Genomic DNA, 25,624 nt, shown 5'->3' on the forward strand with positions numbered 1-25,624 from the left:
TTACAAAAACAAAACTATTATTTCTACTGAGAAAAGTTCTCCTTCTTCCCTATTTCCTTACATTCTACCTCAAAGTCTGATGAGGAATAAAAGCAGTTTCAAAGTAAGTGCCCACAGATTACTTTACAAATTACAAAGGGAAAAGTGATAATTTGATAGTGTAGAAACCTATGAAACCAAGTGATCAAAGTAAACAGCACAAACTGATATTTTATATTTTCTAATGTAATACCGTGAGAAGGCTGAAACACTAATAGGGATGCTCCTGTCAAAAATAAATAACTTAAACTTAAAAATGAAGAAATATCAGAAAAACAAATTGAACCATTTTACCAAACAACTGATCTGTAACCTTAAAAAAAAAAAAAGCTTTCTTTGAAAGATTCATAAAGTCTAAGCAAACACTTCCAGGTTATTTGAAACTAAAAAGACATGGGAATTACATGCAGTCTGTGACACTGATTTTAATCTTGAAAAAGAGGAGATATTAAAGGCATTATTGGGATAACTGGTGAAATATGAGTATGGACTATATATTAGATTATAATGTATCAAAGTAAAATTTGCAGAAGGTGATTAACTGCATTGCAGTTTTGAAAGAGAAAGTTCTTGTGATTCTAAAATATTATAATCTGGAGTATTTAGGGGAAATCAGTCTGTATCTGCAACTAACTGTAAAATGGTACAGTAAGAAACCCCTGCAGATGATGACTGCAGCCATGAAATTAAAAGACATTTACTCCTTGGAAGAAAAGTTATGACCAACCTGCATAGCATATTGAAAAGCAGAGACATTACTTTGCCAACAAAGGTCCATCTAGTCAAGGCTATGGTTTTTCCAGTGGTCATGTATGGATGTGAGAGTTGGACTGTGAAGAAAGCTGAGTGCCGAAGAATTGATGCTTTCGAACTGTGGTGTTGGAGAAGACTCTTGAGAGTCCCTTGGACTGCAAGGAAATCCAACCAGTCCATTCTGAAGGAGATCAGCCCTGGGATTTCTTTGGAAGGAATGATGCTAAAGCTGAAACTCCAGTACTTTGGCCACCTCATGGGAAGAGTTGACTCACTGGAAAAGACTCTGATGCTGGGAGGGATTGAGGGCAGGAGGAGAAGGGGACGACAGAGGATGAGATGGCTGGATGGCATCACTGACTCGATGGACGTGAGTCTGAGTGAACTCTGGGAATTGGTGATGGACAGGGAGGCCTGGCGTGCTGCGATTCATGGGGTTGCAAAAATTTGGACACGACTGAGCGACTGAACTGAACTGAACTGAAGAAAACCCTACAATCCCTACACACACATATTTCACACACACACACACACACACACACACACACACACACACACTTTCTTTCTCTCTCTCCTCTTACACACACACAGATACACAGCAGGGAAAGGGAGGAATGTGGTAACATGTTAACAAGTAGTGAATGGGCGTGGGGAAATATACAAGGGTTCTTTATGCTATCTTAAAGGACCCTAGAGATATAAACAAATACAACATGTTTACCTTAAAAAGAAAACACAACACATTTACCTTAAGTGGTTCATGGTTCAAAAGCAGAAAAGACCTATAAAAATGTTTTAGGACAACTGTGTGTGTGTGTTCTTAGTTGTGTCCGACTCTTTGTGACCCCATGGATTGTAGCCTGCCAGACTTCTCTGACCGTTGGATTCTCCAGGTAAGAATACTGGCGTGGGATGCCATCACCTCCTCCAGGGGATCTTCCTGACTCAGGGACCCAGCCTGCATGTCTTATGTTTTTTGCATTGGCAGGTGGGTTCTTCACCACTAGTGCCACCTGGGAAGCCCCATCGATCTTCCTTGTAATGAACTAAATAAATAAATACCCATATTCCTCCAGTACACAAATTTATGTTGTACTGAATACAGCTTTAAATAACTGAGGCTGTAACTTTTTATTATAAGCCAGATAGTTAAGACTAAAATGTCATAATCAGTTATTCCTTATAGTTATATTTACTTTCAATGTTCTATTAATAGTTTAAGTTTAGATAAACCAGGCTAAATAGCTATGTTATACTATATTCACTTTATCTCAATTATGATTCTTAAGAAACTTTCTTCAGCTTTTTCAAAGATAGGTAAAGTATCCTCAACAGGAATCGCTATGAACTTCTCTCCTTTTTTCTTGGTACCTTATTTGCATACTTATTACATTATTTCTGGCATGATTTTGTCATAGTCATCTTATTTATTTATTCTTTCTTAAACCATTTATTTTAACTTAGGGACACCGGTACAAGGATAGGAGAAGGCAATGGCAACCCACTCCAGTACTCTTGCTTGGAAAATCCCATGGACAGAGGAGCCTGGTGGGCTGCTGTCTATGGGGTCACATAGAGTCAGACACGACTGAGCGACTTCACTTTCACTTTTCATGCATTGGAGAAGGAAATGGCAACCCACTCCAGTGTTCTTGCCTGGAGAATCCCAGGGAGGGCGGAGCCTGGTGGGCTGCCATCTATGGGGTCGCACAGAGTCGGACACGACTGAAGCGCCTTAGCAGTACAAGGATATGTAATATTCCATGTGACAGTCTTTGTTATTTGATAAACACAAGAAAAACTATACAATATGTAAATTCACTATATATGTTCAAGCTTTCACTGGCAGACATGCAAATCTCTCAAATATGAATTTTTTTTTTAATTCTTTCACTCAGTTAACCAGTCTCTATTAACTGAGCTCTAATGTTGTTAGAAGAAATTGTTAAAACTTAAAAAAAAACAAAAAAGGATTCTTATTAAAATTTCCTCAAAGTGAAAGCAATTTGATGTCTTTATCCTCACTAAATAAATAAATAACCACAAATACAAAAAAACCCACTACCCTTATTACAGAATTCTCTTAATGTGCTGAATTCTCTGTTTACGTAGCAGATGAGATTTAAAGTAGACAAAAAAGTAGCCTTATACTATAAGGCTACAAATCCTTCTTCATGGAAGCTACATTCTCAAATCTAAAAGTAAATGTAAATCAACAGGCGATAAAACAAGACTTTTGATTCTCAAAAAATGATCCATCTTAGAAATAAACCTCAAAAACACAATATTCTAGATTTGATAGAACTGAAGTTGATTCTAATACTTTAAAAACCTGGAGACTCTATTTAAATTCCTCCTAATTTCAGATTGCCAAGAACATAAATTACACTTTTATAGTATTTATTTATTTATTGAGATATAGGATTTACAACTTTTTGTTAGTTTCTGGTGTATAATACACACTCTTCTTCTTTTGCCTTCAATCTTTCCCTATACACACACACACACACACACACACACACACACACACACAGGTACATGTATGTATATACTACTTTCCATATTCTTTTTAATTATGGTTTATTGTGTGCTAGTATGCCAGCAAATCTGGAAAACTCAGCAGTGCCACTGGACTGGAAAAGGTCAGTTTTCATTCCAATCCCTAAGAAAGGCAATACCAAAGAATGCTTAAACTACTGTACAATTGCACTCATCTCACACTCTAGTAATGCTTAAAATTCTCCAAGCCAGGCTTCAGCAATATGTGGACATGAACTTCCAGATGTTCAAGCGGGTTTTAGAAAAGGCAGAGGAACCAGAGGTCAAATTGCCAACATCCGCTGGATCAACAAAAAAGCAAGAGAGTTCCAGAAAAACATCTATTTCTGCTTTATTGACTATGCCAAAGCCTTTGACTGTGGGGATCACAATAGACTGGAAAATTCTGAAAGAGATGTGAATACCAGACCACCTCACCTGCCTCTTGAGCAATCTATATGCATGTCAGGAAGCAACAGTTAGAACTGGACATGGAACAACAGACTGGTTCCAAATAGGAAAAGGAGTATGTCAAGGCTGTATATTGTCACCCTGCTTATTTAACTTCTATGCAGAGTACATCATGAGAAACACTGGGCTGGAGGAAGCACAAGCTGGAATCAAGACTGCCGGGAGAAATTCAATAGCCTCAGATATGCAGATGACGCCACCCTTATGGCAGAAAGTGAAGAGGAACTAAAAAGCCTCTTGATGAAAGTGAAAGAGGAGAGTGAAAAAGTTGGCTTAAAGCTCAACATTTAGAAAACAAAGATCATGGCATTTGGTCCCATCACTTCATGGCAAATAGATGGGGAAGCAGTGGAAACAGTGTCAGACTTTATATTTTTGGGCTCCAAAATCAATGCAGATGGTGATTACAGCCATGAAATTAAAAGACGCTTACTCCTTGGAAGGAAAGTTATGACCAACCTACATAGCACATTGAAAAGAAGAGACACTACTTTGCCAACAAAGGTCCATCTAGTCAAGGCTATGGTTTTTCCAGTGGTCATGTATGGATATGAGAGTTGGACTGTGAAGAAAGCTGAGTGCCGAAGAATTGATGCTTTTGAACTATGGTATTGGAGAAGACTCTTGAGAGTCCCTTAGACTGCAAGGAGATTCAGTAGTCCACTCTAAAGGGGATCAGTCCTGGGTGTTCATTGGAAGGACTGATGTTAAAGCTGAAACTCCAATACTTTGGCCACCTCATGCCAAGAGCTGACTCATTGGAAAAGACTCTGATGCTGGGAGGGATTGAGGGCAGGAGGAGAAGGGGACCACAGAGGATGAGATGGCTAGATGGCATCACTGACTCAAAGGACATGAGTTTGAGTGAACTCCAGGAGTTGGTGATGGGCAGGGAGGCCCGGTGTGCTGCGATTCATGGTGTTGCAAAGAGTTGGACACAACTGAGCTACTGAATTGAACTGAACTGAAGGGACTTCAGTCCCATTCCACTCTTTGTGACCCCATGGACTATAGCCCACCAGGTTCCTCTGTCCATGGGATTCTCCAGGCAAGAATAATGGAGTGGGCTGCCATTCCCTTCTCCAGGTATAGTATTTAACTTATTAAGAGGTTTAAAACTTAAAAACTCCAAACTTTGAAAAACTTTAAAATTTTTAAGGGAACATAAAGGCAAACTCTTCCTCTAGAATTACTGTGTATTACTCACCATTTGATGCTGATGAACATGGAGTCAACAAACTAAGTGGGGAAAAATGTTGTCTGTTAAAGTTAGCAGCTGTGGGTGCTCCTCCAAGGGGTGCCCCAGGTCCATACATTTGACCTCCTGAAAGGTTTGAGGCAAAGTTTCCCAAATGTGTAGAGGAAGGTGTTACAGAACCATATGGCGAGTCCATATTGACAATACCTACAATGTAGAAGATAAATCATAATTTATAATAGTTATCCTTAAGATATATAACTAAACTAGAAAAACCTAAAATTCCAAGAGGTTCCTAATAAATGCAAATATATTTTGGATTATTAAAAAAATTTCTCCTTGTTTACTTCTTCCAGTTCACTGACTCATTACCTCCCCCTTTATTTTATAAAGATAGCTATAAAAAGGAAATTAACATGAAAAATATTTTATATTTAATGTTAATTTTGACAGATTATTATTTATTATAGAAACATGGAGATTTAATATAACACTAGAATTTACATAGGTTTGGTGGGCAAGGAGTTGGATCAAATTTTATCTTTAAAAAAACTTACAGAAATCAATCAATTAAAAATAAATAAACATTAAAAAAAAAAACACTTAAGGGGAGGGAGGGATGAGTAGGCAAATCACAGAGGATATTTAAGATACTGAAAATACTCTGGATGATAGAATGATGGTGAATACACATCACTAGACTTTTGTTCAAATTCACAGAATGTACAGCATTACAAGAGTGAACCCTCATGTAAACTATAGACTTTGATAAGGATGTGTGAATGTACATTCATCAATTGTAACAAAAGTACTACTCTAGAGTGGGATGTTGGTAATAAAAGAAGCTAGGCCTGTATGGAGGCAGATGGTATGGGAAATCGTTGTACTTTTCTCTCAATTTTGCTGTGAACTTAAGAGTGCTACTTAAAAAAAAAAAAAAAAAACTTCAAAAAATGAAATAAAAAAGCTACAGAAAAAAAGGACTGTAGATATACTCTTGTAATAAAGAGATCTGATGATCAGCACCTTAACTAAAGTGACCATGCTTTCCATAGCTAATTGAGACAGTCTGTTACTGAGTACCTCCTGATATGATGCAGTGTGAGATTCAAACATTACCTATCTGATGTTCCTGCTAGAAATGTTTAATCAAAATGTAACCATGGATTGAGAAAACAGGCAAATCTGAAATGTAGGACATTCTTCAAAGGATTCAATGTGGATAAGAACAAAAGAAGGTGGTGAGATGTTTTTGACTGGAGGAGATCAAAGAGACATAGTAGCCAAAAGCAATGTGTGAACCTTGATGGCTGCATCAAAAAGATAAAATAGAATGTATAGGCATAAAGGATATATCTGGCATGATGGTTCTACATATTGAGTGCTATTACTGCATTAATTTTCCCTTTCTAGGGTGTACAAATAGTGGTAGAAATAGCTGTGAAGGCAAACGTGCCTGTCTTGACCTGAATCTAATACTTCCCTCTGATGGACTCTCAAGTTGAACTTCATGGCTAATTTTGGCTCTAATCACTGTATACCCCTTAAAACTTCACCTCCCTATGACTGTGTCCTTCTCCTATACTTTTCAAAAAAAAACCGGTATTTCCTTTTTCTCTAAATCTTAATTTTAGTATGTTTTTAACATTTAGTAGTATTATTCATAGTTTTACAGTATTAGTAAAAATAATGGTCATTATACATAAATATAAAATGGAAGTTGATGGAAAATCCCAAGTCTTCCTGGTTAATTCCCACCCCTACCGCCCCCCAAAAAACTAGCTAGTATATGGCAAATATCCTTTCACATGTTATCTTTAGGCATATATTCATTTTGTGGTGGTGGGTGGTTTAGTTGCTAAGTCGTGTCTGACTCTTGCGACCCCATGGACTGCAGCTCACCAGGCTCCTCTGTCCAGGGATTTCACAGGCAAGAGTACTGGAGTGGATTGCCATTTTCTTCTCCAAATTTTAGTCTTTCTTAACATATTTCTAACAAAATGTGGTCTACTGGAGAAGGGAATGGCGAACCACTTCAGTATTCTACCTTGAAAACGCCCATGAATAGTATGAAAAGGCAAAAGATAGGACACTGAAAGAGGAACTCTCCAGATCAGTAGGTGCCCAATATGCTGCTGGAGATTAGTGGAAAAATAACTCCAGAAGGAATGAAGAGATGGAGCCAAAGCAAAAACAACACCCAGTTGTGGATGTGACTGGTGATAGAAGCAAGGTCTGATGCTGTAAAGAGCAATACTGCATAGGAACCTGGAATGTTAGGTCCATGAATCAAGGTAAATTGGAAGTGATCAAACAGGAGATGGCAAGAGTGAATGTCGACATTTTAGGAATCAGCAAACTAAAATGGACTGGAATGGGTGAATTTAAATCAGATGACCATTATATCTATGACTGTGGGCAAGAAGCCCTTAGAAGAAATGGAGTAGCCATCATAGTGTTAACAAATGAATCCAAAATGCAGTACTTGGATGCAATCTCAAAGATGACAGAATGATCTCTGTTCATTTCCAAGGCAAACCATTCAATACCACAGTAATTCAAGTCTATGCCCTGACTAGTAACACTGAAGAAGCTGAAGTTGAACGGTTCTATGAAGACCTACAAGACCTTTTAGAACTAACACCCAAAAGGGATGTCCTTTTCATTATAGGGGACTGGAATGCAAAAGTAGGAACTCAAGAGAAACCTGAAGTATCAGGCAGATTTGGCCTTGGAGTACAGGATGAAGCAGGGCAAAGGCTAATAGAGTTTTGCCAAGAGAATGCACTGGTCATAGCAAACACCCTCTTCCAACAACACAAGAGAAGATTCTACACATGGACATCACAAGATGGCCAACACTGAAATCAGATTGATTACATTCTTTGCAGCCAAATATGGAGAAGCTCTATACAGTCAGCAAAAACAAGACCGGGAGCTGATTATGGCTCAGATCATGAACTCCTTATTGCCAAATTCAGACTTAAATTGAATAAAGTAAGGAAAAGCACTAGACCATTCAGGTATGACCTAAATCAAATCCCTTACAATTATACAGTAGAAGTGAGAAATAGATTTAAGGGACTAGATCTGATGAACTATGGTCGGAGGTTCATGACATTGTACAGGAGACAGGGATCAAGACCATCCCTATGGAAAAGAAATGCAAAAAAGAAAATGGCCATCTGAGGAGGCCTTACAAATAGCTGTGAAAAGAAGTGAAAAGCAAAGGAGAAAAGGAACAATATATACATTTGAATGCAGGGTTCCAAAGAACAGCAAGGAGAGATAAAAAAGCCTTCCTCAGTGATCAGTGCAAGTAAATAGAGGAAACAATAGAATGGGAAAGACTAGAGATCTCTTCAAGAAAATGAGAGATACCGAGAGGACATTTCATGCAAAGATGGGCTCAGTACAGGACAGAAACGGTATGGACCTAACAGAAGCAGAAGATACTAAGAAGAGGTGGCCACACAGGAGAACTATACAAAAAAGATCTTCATGACCTAGATAATCGTAATGGTGTGATCACTCACCTAGAGCCAGACATCCTGGAATGTGAAGAGTCAAGTGGGCCTTAGGAAGCATCACTACGAACAAAGCTAGTGGAGGTGATGGAATTCCAGTCAAGCTATTTCACATCCTAAAAGATGATGCTGTGAAAGTGCTGCACTCAACATGCCAGCAAATTTGGAAAACTCAGCAGTGGCCCCAGGACTGGAAAAGGTCAGTTTGCATTCCAATCCCAAAGAAAGGCAATGCCAAAGAATGCTCAAACTACCGCACAATTGCACTCTTCTCACATGCTACCAAAGTAATGCTCAAAATTCTCCAAGCCAGGCCTCAGCAATATGTGAACCATGAACTTCCAGATATTCAAGCTGATTTTAGAAAAGGCAGAGGAACCAGAGGTCAAATTGCCAACTGCTGGATCATCGAAAAAAACAAGAGAGTTCCAGAAAAACATCTATTTGTGCTTTATTGAGTTTGCCAAAGCCTTTGTGTGTGTGGATCACAATAAACTGTGGGGAATTCTGAAAGAGATGGGAATACCAGACCACCTGACCTGCCTCTTGAGAAACCTGTGTATGCAGGTCAGGAAGCAACAGTTAGAACTGGACATGGAACAACAGACTGGTTCCAAATAGGAAAAGTAGTACATCAAAGCTGTATATTGTCCCCCTGCTTATTCAACTTATATGCAGAGTACATCATGAGAAATGCTGGACTGGATGAAGCCCAAGCTGGAGTCAAGACTGGCAGGAGAAATATCAGTAACCTCAGATATGCAGATGATACCACCCTTATGGCAGAAAGAAGAACTAAAGAGCCTCTTGATGAAAGTGAAAGAGGAGAGTGAAAAAGTATGCTTAAAGCTCAACATTCAGAAAACTAGGATCATGGCATCCAGTCCTATCACTTCATGGCAAATAGATGGGGAAACAGTGCAAACAGTAGCTGACTATTTTTTGGGGCTCCAAAATCACTGCAGATGGTGATTGCAGCCAGGAAATTAAAAGATGCTTTTCTTGGAAGGAAAGTTATGACCAACCTAGATAGCATATTAAAAAGCAGATACATTACTTTGTCAACAAAGATCTGTTTCTTCAAGGCTATGGTTTTTCCAGTGGTCATGTATGGATGTGAGAGTTGGATTATAAAGAAAGCTGAGTGCCAAAGATTTGATGCTTTTGAACTGTGGTGTTGGAGAAGACTCTTGAGAGTCCCTTGGACTGCAAGGAGATCCAACCAGTCCATACTAAAGGAAATCAGTCCTCAGTGTTCACTGGAAGGACTAATGTTGAAGCTGAAACTCCAATACTTTGGCCACCTGATGTGAAGAGCTGATTCATTTGAAAAGACCGTGATGCTGGGACAGGTTGAAGGCAGGAAAAGGGGATGACAGAGGATGAGATGGCTGGATGGCATCACCGACTCAATGGACACGAGTTTGGTTAAACTCTGGGAGTTGGTGATGGACAGGGAGGCCTGGCGTCCTGTGGTCATGGGGTCGCATAGTCGGATATGACTGAGCAACTTAACTGAACTGAACATGTTACCTAGATGTTACATTTTTTGAAAAGTGAAGTATTTTCACTAAATTCCAACTTTAAAAAATTAAATAACAGACATTTCTCTAAGCAGACATACAGATGGCTAAAAAGCATATGAAAAGATGCTCAACATCACTAATTATTAGAGAAACACAAATCAGAACTACACGAGGTATCACCTTATACTGGTCAGAATGGCCACCATCAAAAAGCCCATAAACAATAAATGCTGGAGGGAGTATGGAGAAAAGGGTACCCTCTTACACTATCGGTAAGCATGTAAATTCATATAGCCACTATGGAGAACAGTATGGAGGTTCCTTAGAAAACTAAAAACAGCTACTATGTGATCCCTGGTCTCTGACTCAGAGGTAAAAGAATCTGCCTGCAATGTGGGAGACCTGGGTTCGATCCCTAGGTCGGGAAGATCTCCTGGAGAAGGAAATGGCAAGCTACTCTAGTATTCTTGCCTGGAAAATGCCATGGACAGGGGAACCTGGCAGGCTACAGTCCATGGGGTTGCAAACAGTTGGACACGACTGAGCGATTAACATAGTATGTGACCCAGCAATCCCACTCCTGGGCATATACCATAATTTGAAAAGATATGTTCACCTCAATGTTCACTGCAGCACTATTTATAATAGCAAGGACATATAAGCAATCCAAATGTCCATTAACAGAGGAATGGATAAAGAAGATGCGGTACATTATGTACAATGAAATATTACTCGGCCGTAAAAAAGAATGAAATAATGCCATTTGTAGTAACATGGATGGCCCTAGAATTGTCATACTGAGTGAAGTCAGACAGAGAAAGACAGATATATGATATAGTTTGTATATGGAATCCAAGAAAAGAGTATAAATAAAAAAAACTTATCTACAAAACAAAAATAAAGTTACAGATGTAGCTCTGTACATATGTACATAACATACATAACAAAACTTATGGGTACCAGGGGGTAAGGGACCAACTGGGAGATTAGGATTGACATATATACACTGCTGTATATAAAATAAATCATAAGAACCTACTGTACAACACAGGGAACTCTACCTACTCCTCTGTAATGGCCTATATGGGGAGACAATCTTAAAAAGAGTGGATATATGTATGTATATAACTAATTCATTTTGTTGTACACTTGAAACTAACACAACATTGTAAATCAAATATACTCCAATAAAATTTAAAAAAAAAAGCATTACAATGTATTAGCATATGAAGCTTTACAATAAATTATATCGATTCTATTGTTTTAGGACTCAAGAGAAACTGCTTTTGAAAATTCATAAAAAATGTTTCAATCAACTCCCAGCAAAGAAATATTTACTGATCATGTTCATTACATTTATGTGCTAATAGGTAAACATAACAATCAGTTCCCATTAGTCCCAGAATGTCATCTCTTCAATAACACACATTAAGTTGGCAACCTTTCTGTAAAGGCATAAATAATATTTTTAGACATCAGTAAAGCATGGAAATAGAAAAAGAACATTATTGGAAAATTGTGGAGTATGAATAAAGTCTCTAGTCTAGTTAGTTATAGTGTTCCAATATTAATTTCTTTGTTTTAATAAATATATCATGTTTATGTAAGATGTTTACACTAGGGGAAGTTGGGATAATTATAGAAGTTATAGAAGAACACTTCTATAAAAAAAATTTCAAAGTAAAAAGTTAAAAAAGAAAAAGCAACCACTCAAAACCAGATCTTTAGATCTTCTTTAAATATCAGCACTGCCCAATAGAACTTTTTACGTTAACAGATGTGTTCAACATCTGCACTGTACAATATGGCAGCTACCAGCTACATCTGCTCATTAAGTAAGCACTTGAAATATGATCAGCCTACAGACACTATGGAAAACAGTGTCTTGGAAAACAGGAGGATCTTCTTAAGAACTGAAAATGGAACTACCACAACGATCCTGAAATTCCTCTTCTGGAAATATATTCAGAAGAAACAAAAATATTAACTTGAAAATATACCTACGCTCCCATGTTCATAATAGCATTATTTATAATTGCTAAGACATGGGAAAAAACCTAAGTATCCATTCATGGATGGGAAAAGCAGTTGTGGCCCACATACACTTTTTTTTTTTAATATGGATATTCCACTGTGTGTGTGTGTGGCATATAAACACACACAGTGGGATGTTATTCAGCCATATATATATTAAAAAAGAAGGAAATTCTGCCATTTCTGATAAATGGATGTGCCATGAGGGCATCAAACTAAGTAAAACAAGTCAGACAGAGAAAGACAAGTTTATATTTTCATTTATATGTAGAATTTAAAGCAAACAAACTCACTGAAAAAGATCAGATTTGTGGATATCAGAGGTGGGTGGGGGGTGCAGATTGAAGGTAGAGTTGACTGTAAAGCGGAAGTAAAATAAAATTTTAAAAATATGTGGTAGTTTTTATTTGAAAAAGCAAACTTTTGATGGCATTTCTTATTAATTTAAAATATGAGAGATTGTTTTTTTTACTTTGAGAGAGAAAAATGTATCTGATGAAGAAATTTACTTATGGTAAATTTAAGGTAAAATCTATTGCAGTTTCTAAAAAGATTAAAAAAAAATAATAATGCCATACTAAATACACTCAATACTCACAACAGCATTTGATTTAGTAAAACAGTTTGTCCATCTGGCCTAGTCAGAGTAAAAGTACTAGAAAATAACCAGAGCTTTTGCATCATCTGTGTAAATGAGCAGGTGAAGAATGTCAGAAAATACCACCTACCTGAGGGACTTGGAGCAGGTCTCTGTAATGGTGGTCTGAAACCTGGAGCTTTAGAAGTATCAGATTGATGTAAGGGATCTGAATTTGGCAAATATGAGGATTTTCCTGATAGCATAGATTCTGGTGTTGACTGAGATGAAACAACAGATCCTCCCCAGAAGGCATGAGCAGAAGTCGGGCTATTTTCAAACAATGTGCTAAAGGGCCCAAATGGTAAGGGGGCACTGAAATTGGGAGCAATAGGTTTATTTGCTGGATGTACTGAATTTTGACAAGCACTTTGTGTACTTAAGGTCGAAGGTAGCTGGACAGAGGAGGGAACACTGTGAGGTCTTTTAATGTGATTGACACTGAGGACTGCAACAGATGAATTTTGCACTGGAGCTGGATTCTTGTGAGGGGCAGTTGTGCCATGAGAGGGTGGTCTAATAGCAGGTGGTTCCATTTTAGGAGGAGGCTGGGAGCATCCCATTTGTGTCTGAGGCATAGGGTAAGTCACTGGGGCAGTAGAAGGCACCGCCACTGGAGCAGAACTTGTGGTTGCTAAAGGAGTAACAGTCATTCTGACTTCCGGGGGAGGAACCTGAGACTGCTGAAGAGGTGGTCTTGGCTCCTGAGAAGCAGATCCCGGAGGCTGTTGCTGAGTAGAATGAACTGATGAACTCCCAGAAGAACTGCTGCTGTTTGGAGGTCTACCGTTTGTTGTTTCTACTACTGGTGGACTACCTGCTTCCGGTTCAGAGGAAGATGCCCCTTTATTTGGAGATGCTGTTCCACAATCCAAAGGGCTGTTTCTAGAAACTCCTCCTGGCTGGGCTGGTGGTGACGGGGAAGATGGGGATGATACTGGGTAGTGTTCTTTGGCAGTAGGCATAGGATATGTGGCATTTGTGGGTGCAGTGCTGTTGTTGCTTGCTGTGGTTGTGACCGTTGTGGTGGTGGCATTGGATGTCTTCACAACTGTGACAAAAAGCTGCCTTCTAACAGAAGGTGAACTCGGACTGCCATTTGTAGATGTACCAGGCACCGTTGAAGCTGATGAACTGGTTGTAGTTGTTGGACTTGAAGTTAAAGAACCTGCTGAATTCACCTGAGAACCACTGCTATTCTGATTGCTATGGCGAGGCACCATGTGAGGCTTAGGCGAGTTAGTAGCTCTGGCAGGGCTCAAAGGCCTGACAGGAAAAGGACCCCAAGTGGATTGAGCTGGTGGAAAAGTACCTCCAAAGTGGGTCATGGGCAACCTTGGTGGACGGATCTGCTGGAAAGTCTGAGCAGCAAGCAAAGCATGTGCAAACTGTGGAGGAGGATATGCTAATGGAAGAGAAACTGGAAAACCAGGCCTCACATTATTCACTGGATTCTTAATGGTTTTGTGAGTAGATGCAGAAGAAATTGCAGGCACAGTAAGTGCTGTGGCAGTTTGAGATGTTGATGACAGAGCTACAGTCGTCATTTTAATTCCCATTAAGGAACTGTTAGCAGCAGTGGTGGTAGGTGCTGATGACCCTATTTTGGAATTTGCTGAGGAGCTTTTCAAACGATTCTTTGGAATGAGTTCATCAATTTCTTTGTCTGGATCCTTGATCAGAGCATTGATCAACTGAGTTGCCTGTCTTGTTGATTCAGTGCCACCCCTACAAGTTGATCAAAAAAAAAAAAAAATTAGGTCCAATTTCCCCTTTTTAAGATATATAAGGCCTAAATTCATTTGTGTGTGCACTGCATATGTATGCACATATATACAGAGAACAGATTAAAAGGTAAGCAGCAAGTTTTCTATTTTTGAGGTATTTTGCAAGCAAAGCGATAAACTGTCCAACACACCACTATATTTTTCAAGGGAGAAACATTACTTCTTTCCAAAAAATTTAATTTCACTATTGTTTCCTCAGGCTAAGCAATCATTTTCCTACTGTGAAATACATTCTAGATCGAAAAATCACTGCACTTAAAATCCTACATAATGCATACTGTTACCATTAAGTTAAACAATTGATCAACATTAAAAACAGTACAATTAAGCAAGAACAATAATATCACTGAGTAAGAAAACAGTCTTTTAAATTCAGGTATGTAAAATGACTCTATTTACAGCATGTTTACTACTGGTTTCTTTATAAGTAGAGTGATTATTTTAACTATTTTGGACAGATGTCTCAAAATGAGAGAAGAATCCTGATAATGCCAACAATGACCATAATAAGGTCAAAACCCAGTCTTCAATGTTTAGGAGTATATGTGATTGACAGGAAAACCTTATGGAAACCCCGAGGTGGAGGGTTTCTGCTTTCCCTCTTCTCTGGATAAGGCAAGTGTGACCACACCTACCCAAGAAGAGGCATAAAAAAGATAGGAGAGGAGAATAAGTATAAAGCAGAGTGAGTTAACTGCCTTCTTCCTGTTGAAGCAAGTTATTAAACTATCAGCCCCTCTATTACTATGAAGGGCACCAGTCTATCACAACCAAATTTATGATTTCTTACAATATCATCTTTATTTTAAGGATATTACAGCTTAGAAATACTCAAATATTAATTCAAAACAAATATCTACTTTAGATTTAAATCTATTACTGAGCTCATACTCTAAGTATACAATCTGAGAATAATAAATCTCAAATGCTAATTTAAGAGAAAGATGGAAAACTACTAAAATGTGTTAGAAATCCATTCCTTCTAAAAAATTCTCAGAATAAGTTTTAAGAATGCCTTATTAAATGTTTATATAAGGAAAAATTATTCAAATCTTTGTCATACACACAAAAAAGAAAAATTCTTTTAAAGTCCTTTGAAATACTTCATAAGAACATATAAATTAGAAAAACAAATTTTAAGAGTTATTTTCTCTAAAATGAATCAAATTCTCATTTAAAAGTAGGCTATTAAATACAAAGTTCCATTGAAAACTCAAATGCTTGTCTATAATTTTTAAGCTCTAATGCAATAAATATAAAGGGAAAAAAAAAAAGAGACAAAATTTTGCCTTATAGTTATTATCCGGTCTCCCGTCTTGTCCTTCTGCTTATCAATATCTATGTGTGCACCAGTGAACTCCCGAATCGCATTAATATTACAGCCTCCTCTTCCAATCACTCTGGATATCACAGTTGATGGAACAGATACTTTCTTTGACCTGTTTAATGGTTAGAAAAATAAATTAAGATAAATCATAAATATCAATGGTTGTAATTAAGACAGTTATACTAATTTTATAATAAAAAATGCAGAACATTGTTGAATAAGCCTCTTCTACCTAGTCTCATCCTAAATGATACAAGGCAACTAAGAGCCACAGAAAAAAAGAGAGTTAGTTTACCAAAAACTGTTTGCTTTTTTGACTTTTATCCTTCATTATGATCTACAAAGCACATCCATGTAGACATACACTGTGTAAACGCAACTACTAATGGCAAATAAGACAGACGGGTTCCCACCCACATATACTGACTATGCAGAAACCAAGTAAGAAACATAACACGATGTCGTAAGTGCTCTAACAGGGTATCATAGAGACACACTGATGGGGTGTCTAATCTAGCCCAAGGAGTTAACAAGGTTTCTTGTGAGTGCCTTTAGGTGTCTGACTTGCACCTTATATTCTTGTTTTTATTACCCAATATTTAACTGAAAGGATGATACTGAAAATTCATGTTTTCCTGCATTCTTCTAGAGGCCTTCAAATGATTATCCACAAATATGGACACTTGCTAAGGTATGTTTAGTTGTGTGAGGAAACAGAAAAGCCTGTTGGAATTCCAAAAAGCAAAACCCACCTAACACAAAATTACTCAGATTCAGCAAAGGTAGATATAAATTTCTTACAAGTCTAAACTAAAGAATACTTCTAAAAGAAAAACAGTTTAACTCCCAATAAAAAGAATGAGCCAATTAGGCTTCAATGAATAAGTAAATTATTTATTCACAATAGATTAAATATTAAATTAGAATTTTTTAAAAAACCTTGCCTCTCTGCCCTTTTATATATATAACTAAGTCACCTGATAATTCCTTTTCCCTTAAATAACATAACTCAGGGATCATTATTTTAAATTAGTTAAGAATTTGTTTGTATACTATAATGTAAGATGCATGCAGGGACTTCCCTTGGTGGTCTAATGTTTGGGAATCTGCCTTCCAAAGGAGGGGATGGAAATTTGTTCCCTGGTTGGGGAACTAAGATTCCCACATGCCCTGGGGCAACTAAGCCCAGGCACCCACAATTAGAGCGCCTGAGTGCTCCACAGTCTGTTTGCTATAACAAGTGAAGCCCACAAACCACAAGAGGAGCCTAAGTGCTGCAACAGGAGATGCCCGCAACAGCAATGAAGACCTGGTACCGCCAAAAATAAATAAAACTGCATGCAAAAACCAGAATTATCTTTTTATATGAGAGCATGGATAATGGAACCTGGTGAGTCCCAGTCCATGGGGCTGCAAAGAGTCGGACATGACTGAGTGACTAACAGTGAGAATGAACTCTGGTGTTACGATTTTAATTAGTTTAATAGCCATGACAGACAGAGATGAAGACAGAGATGGAGGTTGAGGGGAAGTCTTGGCCGAAAACAGGAAAAGAAACGAACATTATACTTTTTTTGGATCACATCCTTTCTGGGTAGGTGGTATCTTACCACCTTTCAGTTTCTGGGATACTGTTTTACTTTTTAACACACATTATTTTAAAAATCCCAAGCAAAATACAGTAAAATATTTTAGTTCTAAAACTCTTGAAGTAGAAATATTCTATGATTTGAAGACAAGAATAGTTTAAAACCAATATTTATTTATTCTCCATATATTTATAAGCATGTGATAGACACTACCTACTGGGCTTCAAGGTTACAAGGAAGAATAAGACAATCTATTACCTTAAAGAAATTAGTTCACTACCAAAAGCCAGTATCTATGCAGGTGAAGCAGACACACAATGACCTAACTTTTTATGTAAAATCTCCCAGCTTTGAAAGTATTAACATATATTTTTTTCCATATAAAATATAGTATAGGTTGTCTCCATTGGCAGCCCTGGACCACCAGTTTGTTTGCAGCATTTGGAACAGCTGGGGAATTTAATCGCAATGTAGACTATACTTCTTTTTGAAATAGAGCACGTATAAAAAGAATGAGAAAAACAAAGAAATAATCAGTTACCTCCTTACAACCTCTTTCCATCCTTCTTCCCTCTTCTGTCCACGCTTGGGACTTGCTACTGTTAATTTCCCATTTGGAGAGGAAAGGGGAGATGGACCAGATTTTGTGCAAGTGGAGAGAGAATTACTGGTCACTTCACTGATAGTCTCTGACAATCTTTAACAAAGAGGAACAACACACATTAAATATAGAACAACAACAACAACATCAAATATAGAACAGATGAAGAATTTTTTAATGATAACAGCAAACTAACACATGATTTTATTCTTTATTTTCTGAATATTATGAATAAATGAGAAATTTATTTTTCATTTTCCAATACTAGGCATAATATGAAGGGGCAATTTTAAAAAGATATTATCTAGAAGTCAAATATAGCGGAACTGAAATACAATAACAATCTCTGAAAAATCATAACTGATACTTCATGGGTTAACAACCCAAATGAAGAAATTACACAGTAATTCTTTAAAGAAGTGTGCCTTCTTTAGAACAAAGATTAACACTTACTTTGTCTTTTTCATTTGACTGCTTTACTAAAAAATTCAGCAACAAAGTGTTTCATAACGATACTGTAAATTGTGAAAATAAAAATTGGAACTCACTTTATTGAAGTTTTGCCAGAAACAGATTTTCTCTCCTCCTTTGGAAATGTAACCAGAACTGATGGCTGTTTCTTGCTGGTCACAGTGGTAGTGACCACAGCAGGTGAATGATTGTCACTCTTTCGGCTGCTGTTGCTGTTACTACTTTCATCACTGCAACTGGAAATTCTCATGTTATCACTATCTCCACTCTCGCTGGTACTGCTGCTCTTGGACTCTCCGTTCACCTTCTCTGGCTGACTGTATGAGATTGGTAGTGGATCATCAAATATAATTTGAACGTTTTCTGGAGGAATTTTATTTTTCCTGTTTTTCCTCTTTGAACTGGTTGTAGTTATGGTATTATTTCTTTTACCATGGGAACCTGCCAAAGTGGTCCAGGTTGCAGATATACCTATGGTAGTAGTGGTTGTGGCACTTGGAGGCTCTGTCAAGACTTCAGGTTCATCTGTAGAAGCAGTAATACCGAATTAGCAAGTTCTAGTGTTCTGGCCATACATTTAGCTTTAAGCACTTGACAAAAATAAACCGAGAGGCTACTTTACTACTACTACTTTTAGATATAAAGTCATCAGTCATTCCATCATTCACTAGTAATGAGATGGATATGATTTATCTATTCTCCTCTCTGTTCCTAAGTTCTAAATAACATATACTAGGAAGTTATAAAAAAATATTTCAGGGGACCTTCTTGATAGTCCAGTGGCTAAGACACTATACTCTCAATGCAGGGGACCCACGTTTGATTACTGGTCAGGGAACTAGATCCATCATGCCACAGATAAAATCTTACATACTGCAAGTAAAGACTCTATATGCCGCAACTAAAAAAGAATCCTGTGTCCTGCAACTAAGACCTGGTGCAGACAAATATATAAACATTTTTTAAAAATTTGGAATTATTTTAGGAATGAATACGTTACTATATATTACATATTATTCATTATTATTAAATTTCTCAATTGTAATAATGTTATTGTTGTGTACAGTATATATAAGACTATTCAAAAAAAAAAAAGAGGAAAAATATAAACGTGCCACAATGTTATATGAATCTAGGTGACTTGCAGGTATTCATCATACTAACTCTTAAAATTTTCTGTAGCTTGAAATTTTTCAAAATAAAAGACTGGAAGAGAGGGAAATACACACATACACACCATACATATATGGTGGTTTAATGACAATGGTTCTTTCTAACGTTATCCTTACCTCAAATGATTTTTAGTTAGAAAGTAATTAAAAGTGATTTCCTCATTTAAGAAAAAATCTGAACATGGTCTTGACTGTAGATGAAATTATGGAAGTACTGATAATTTTTTTTTTTATGATTTTATGTATTTATTCCAGGTGCAATGTCAGAAATCAGCAATTTATTTTCAGATAGCTTAAGGAAAAAAATATGTATATACACTTAGAGAAAAAGATAAAGCAAATATAGTAAAATGTTTGTTTTTAAATTAGGTGAAGGGTATTCAAGTGTTTGTTTTGTCATTCTTTCAACTTGTGTATAGGTTTGGAATTGTTTACAATGGAAAGTTGGGATGAATTCAATAAATAAAAAGGGCACAGAAATACTTTTGGGTTTAATAATATAAAAGATCTACTGTTATCTTGACTCATTGATATTTAATGTTATCTTAAGTTATTTATATTTAATGAAATATAATTTTGAATAGAAAGCATTATATGAAAGAAATTAGACGATTTAGAGAAAATACCTTCAACTTTATGTTTTTCTTTTTCTTGAGCAGCTTGGAGTTCAAAGTTTTCTTTATTTTTGGCTTCAATTTCTTCTAGTTTTCTTCTTTGTTCTTCCTTTTTCTTTCGTCTCTTCTCCTTTCTCTTTTCTCGTTTGGCAGCCAAAGCCAGCCTTCGACTTTCTTCCCTTAACTGTTAAAGAATCAATAAAACAGAATTATAACACTGGAATTTTCATTGGAAAAATGTTGTCACATAATGTCATTCATCATAAAGGTACTGGGATACCATAAAATTCAAAGTTATCTTCGTTCAACTCACTGATCAAAATCATACTCAAGTCACTGTAAAGAGAAGATACTATTTTTAAATGTCAAGATCAAATTAATGATAAAAGACAACCTAATTTCAAAATGGATGATTGATAAAGATATATATAACTCCATAGTCACTAAGGAAATGTAGATTATAAGAGGTATCAGATAGCAAAAGTTTGGGAAAATGAATTCTTTCCTACACTGCCATTGGTATAAATATCAGAGTTTTTGGAAAGGTAATTTGAAAGCCTTCTATGAAAATTACAAACTGCTTATCCTAAGAATATATTCTATAAAATGTCTACCTCTGGTAGAAAAATACAGGTTTAATACTTTCCATTGCAAAAGTTGATTACTATGGTAGTAAAAGGAAACAGGCAAATTCATGTGGTGAGATCCAGGGTGGGGATAAATTAACAACAGTATACATTTACAGAACGCTGAGCTGTGCTCACATGCCCAGTTATGTTGGACTCTTTGCAACCCCAGGGACTGAGCCCACCAGGCTCCTCTGTCCATGGGATTCTCCAGGCAAGATATACTGGAGTGGATTGCCATTTTCACCTCCAGAGAATCTTCTTGACCCAGAGATCGAACCCACCTCTCCTGCATCTCCTGCACTGGCAGGCAAATTCTTTACTACTGGTGTCACCTGGGAAGCTATCTATATATTTTATGTGCATTTTAAATATATGTCAAAACAGTGATACTCAGTTTACGGAAAATGTCACAATAGCCTAACTAATGAAACCAGTGCTTAGAGACAAGCTGATAAGCCAAATCAGACTTAAGTTTCTTGAGAAACAGTCTGATTTCATTTTTTTAGTCTCCAGCCTTTGTTAGTCACTCCTCCTCCCTTTTGAAATAATCCCTGTTCAGGGTGACTGAAAGGTTTTGCCACGTTGAAAGTTTTCACATCCAGAGGCAATGCACCATAATTACATTCTCTTGGATAAGAGATAAGATTTTTGTTTTTGGAAAGATAAATAATTAAGGAGAATCTATAGAAAATCAGAGATACTTTCTCAAGCCGATGGATTTCAGGAAAAAACACAAATGGAAACTGGAGATATAGAATTTGTTTGCATAGTATCTGCCCCCTAGAAACTTTTGCTGATCTTTCAAAAGTACCTAAGTTTCCTCTCAGTTCAGATCAGTTCAGTCGCTCTGTTGGGTCTGACTCTTTGCGACTCCATGGACTGCAGCATGCCAGGCTTCCCTGTCCATCACGAACTCCCAGAGCCTGCTCAAACTTATGTCCATCGAGTCAGTGATGCCATCCAACCATCTCATCTTCTGATGTCCTCTTCTCCTCTTGCCTTCTATCTTTCCCAGCATCAGGGTCACTTCTTTGCATCAGGTGGCCAAAGGATTGGAGCTACAGCTTCAGCATCAGTTCTTCCAATGAATATTCAGGACTGATTTCCTTTCCTTTAGGATTGACTAGTTGGATCTCCTTGCAGTCCAAGACACTCTCAAGAATCTTCTCCAACACCACAGTTCAAAAGCATCAATTCTTTGGCACCTGGCTTCCTTCACAGTCCAACTCTCACATCCATACATGACCACTGGAAAAACCATAGCCTTACTAGACGAACCTTTGTTGGCAAAGTAATGTCTCTGCTTTTCAATATGCTATCTAGGTTGGTCATAACTTTCCTTCCAAGGAGTAAGTGTCTTTTAATTTCATGGATGCAGTCACCATCTGCAGTGATTTTGAAGCCCCCCAAAAATAAAGTCTGACACTGTTTCCACTGTTTCCCCATCTATTTGCCATGAAGTGATGGGACTGGATGCCATGATCTTAGTTTTTTGAATCTTGAGTTTTAAGCCAGCTTTTTCACTCTCCTCTTTCACTTTCATCAAGAGGCTCTTTAGTTCTTCTTCCATTTCTGCCATAAGGGTGGTGTCATCTGCATATCCGAGGTTATTGATATTTCTCCTGGCAATCTTGATTCCATCTTGTGCTTCATCCACTCCAGCATTTCACATGATGTACTTTGCATGTAAGTTAAATATGCAGGGTGACAATATACAGTCTTAACATGCTCCTTTCCCATTCTGGAACCAGTCTGTTGTTCCATGTCCAGTACTAACTGTTGCTTCTTGAACTGCACAAAGATTTCTCAGGAGGCAGGTAAGGTGGTCTGATATTCCCATCTCTTTCAGAATTTTCCACAGTTTGTTGTGATCTACACAGTCAAAGGCTTTGGCGTAATCAATATTGCAGAAATAGATGTTTTTCTGGAATTCTCTTGCTTTTTCTGATCCAACGGATGTTAGCAATTTGATCTCTGGTTCCTCTGCCTTTTCTAAATCCAGCTTGAACATCTTGAAGTTCACGGTTCACGTACTGTTGAAGCCTGGCTTGGAGAATTTGAGCATTACTTTACTAGCATGTGAGATGAGTGCAATTGTGTGGTAGTTTTGAACATTCTTTGGCATGTTTATGTAGGCCAGTTTGATTGAGAATAGTAGAAAATCACTTTCAGATAGCATATCAGTGGTCTTGATTACCTAAGGTCCAACAGGGCATTTAAAGACTTTTATCTTTTACTCTGCTGGAAATGACACTGTAGTTGTTCTTGTTGTTCAGTTGCTCAGTCATGTCTAACTCTTTGTGACCAGATGGACTGAAGCATACCAGGCTTCCCTGTCCTTCACTGTCACTGGGAATGTCGCAAACTTATGTCCATTGAGTTGATAATGCTATCCAACCATCTCATCCTCTGTGGCCTCCTACTCTTCTGCCCTCAATCTTTCTCAGCTTCAGGCTCTTTTCCAAACAGTTGGTTCTCTGAATCAGGTGGTCAAAGCGTTGGACCTTCAGCTTTAGTACCAGTCCTTCCAATGAATATTCAGGACTGATTTCCTATAGGATTGAGTGGTTTGATCTCCTTGCTGTCCAAAGGATTCTCAAGAATCTTCTCAAGCACCACAGTCCAAAAGCATCAATTCTTTGGTGCTCAGCCTTCTTAATGTCCAATTCTCACATGTGTACATAACAACTGGAAAAACCATAGTTTTGACTATATGGACCTCTGTCAGAAAAGTGATGTCCCTGATTTTTAGTATGCTGTCTAGGCTGTCACAGCTTTTGTTTCAAGGAGCAAGCATTTTTTAATTTCATGGCTGCAGTCACCATCTGCAGGTGATTTTGGAGCCCAAGAAAAGAAAGTCTGTCACTGTTTCTATTGTTCCCCATCTTATCTTCCATGAAGTGATGGGACCAGATGCCATGATCTTAAGGTTTTTGCACGTTGAGTTTTAAGCCAGCTTTTTCTCTCTCCTCTTTCACCTTCACTAAGAGGCTCTTTGGTTCCTCTTGGCTTTCTGCCATTAGGGTGGTATCATCTGCATATCTGAGGTTATTGATACTGCTTCTAGCAATCTTGATTCCAGTTTGTGATTCATCCAACCTGGCAATTTGCATGACGTACTCTGCATATAAGTTAAATAAGGAGGGTAACAATATGCAGCCTTGAGGTACTCCTTTATCAGTTTTGAACCATTCCATAACAGTCCATTGTTCCATGTCCGGTTCTAACCTGCTTCTTGACATGCGTACATATTTCTCAGGAGACAGGTAAGGTGGTCTGGTATTCCCATCTCTTTAAGAATTTTCCACAGTTTTTTGTGATTCACACAGTCAAAGGTGTTAGTGTATTAATGAAGCAGAAGTAGATGTTTTTCTGGAACTTTCTTGCTTTTTCTATGATCCAACAGATGTTGGCAATCTGATCTCTAGTTCCTTGGCTTTTCTAAATCCAGCTTGTATACCTGGAATTTATCGGTTCACATATTGTTGAAGCCTAGGCTGAAGGATTTTGAGCATTACCTTGCTAGCATGTGAGATGAGCACAATTGTGTGGTAGTTTCAACATTCTTTGGCATTGCCCTTCTTTAGGATAGAAAGAGAAAACCTGTTCCAGTCCTGTGGCTACTGGTGAGTTTTCCAAATTTGCTGGCATGAGTGCAGAACTTTAATAGCATCATTGTTTAGGATTTGAAACAGCTCAGCTGAAATTCCATCACCTCCACTAGCTTTGTTTGTAGTAATGCTTCCTAAGGCCAACTTGAGTTGACACTATAGGATGTCTGCCGTTAGATGAGTGACCACACCACTGTGGTAATCTGGGTCATTAAGATCTTTTTTGTACAGTTCGTCTGTATATCTTGCTACCTCTGTTTCTCTGCATTATTCACTTAAGAAGGCTTTCTTTCTTGTCTCTCCTTGCTGTTCTTCAGAACTCTGCATTCAGTTGGATATAACTTTCACTTTTGCCTTTCGCTTCTCTTAAAAATATAAATATATATATACACACTGGGTCTTAGCTGTGGCATGTGGGATCTAGTTCCCTAACCAGGAATCAAACCCAGGCCCCCTGCATTGAGAGTTCAGAGTCTTAGACACTGGGCCACCAGGGAAGTCTCTCATTTCTCTTTTCTCAGTTATTTGTAAGGCCTCCTCAGACAACAATTCTGCCTGTTGCATTTTTTTTTTCCCTTGGGCATGGTTTTTGTCACCATCTCCTGTACAATGTTAACCTACATCCATAGTTCTTCAGGCCCTCTAACAGATCTAATCACTCGAATCTATTTGTCACGTCCACTGTATAATCATAAGGGACATGATTTAGGTTATACCTGAATGGCCTAGTGGTTTTCCCTACTTTCTTCAATTTAAGTATGAATTTGGCAATAAGGAGTTCATGATCTGAGCCACACTCAGCTCCAAATCTTGTTTTCACTGACTGTATATAGTTTTTCTAACTTTGGCTGCAAAGAATATAACCAGTCTGATTTTGGTATTGACCATCTGGTGATCTCCACATGTACAGTCGTCTCTTGTGTTTCTGGAAAAGGATGTTTGCTATGGCCAGTATGTTCTCTTGGCAAAACTCCATTAGTCTTTGCCCTGCTTCATTTTGTACTCCACGGCCAAACTTGCCTATTACTCCAGGTATCTCTTGACTTCCTACTTTTACCTTCCAGTTTCCCATGATGAAAAGGAAATCTTTTTTGTGGTGT

General features: G+C 37.7%; 1 protein-coding gene across 13 annotated transcripts in view; it reads right to left on the reverse strand.

Moving 5' to 3' along the window:
* Window positions 1–25,624, reverse strand: part of ANKRD17 (ankyrin repeat domain 17) — a 167,280-nt gene that overhangs the window by 9,281 nt on the left and 132,375 nt on the right. For 12 of the 13 annotated variants that reach the window (NM_001192181.2, XM_005208081.5, XM_015471681.3 and 9 more), the window contains 6 exon segments: window positions 5,009–5,206; window positions 12,815–14,451; window positions 15,800–15,949; window positions 17,968–18,123; window positions 18,576–19,023; window positions 20,297–20,468. In NM_001192181.2, coding sequence (NP_001179110.2) covers window positions 5,009–5,206; window positions 12,815–14,451; window positions 15,800–15,949; window positions 17,968–18,123; window positions 18,576–19,023; window positions 20,297–20,468 — 2,761 coding nt within the window. 13 annotated transcript variants of the gene reach the window in all.

The sequence above is a fragment of the Bos taurus genome, chromosome 6, assembly GCF_002263795.3.
Source record: "Bos taurus isolate L1 Dominette 01449 registration number 42190680 breed Hereford chromosome 6, ARS-UCD2.0, whole genome shotgun sequence".
Taxonomy (NCBI): domain Eukaryota; kingdom Metazoa; phylum Chordata; class Mammalia; order Artiodactyla; family Bovidae; genus Bos; species Bos taurus.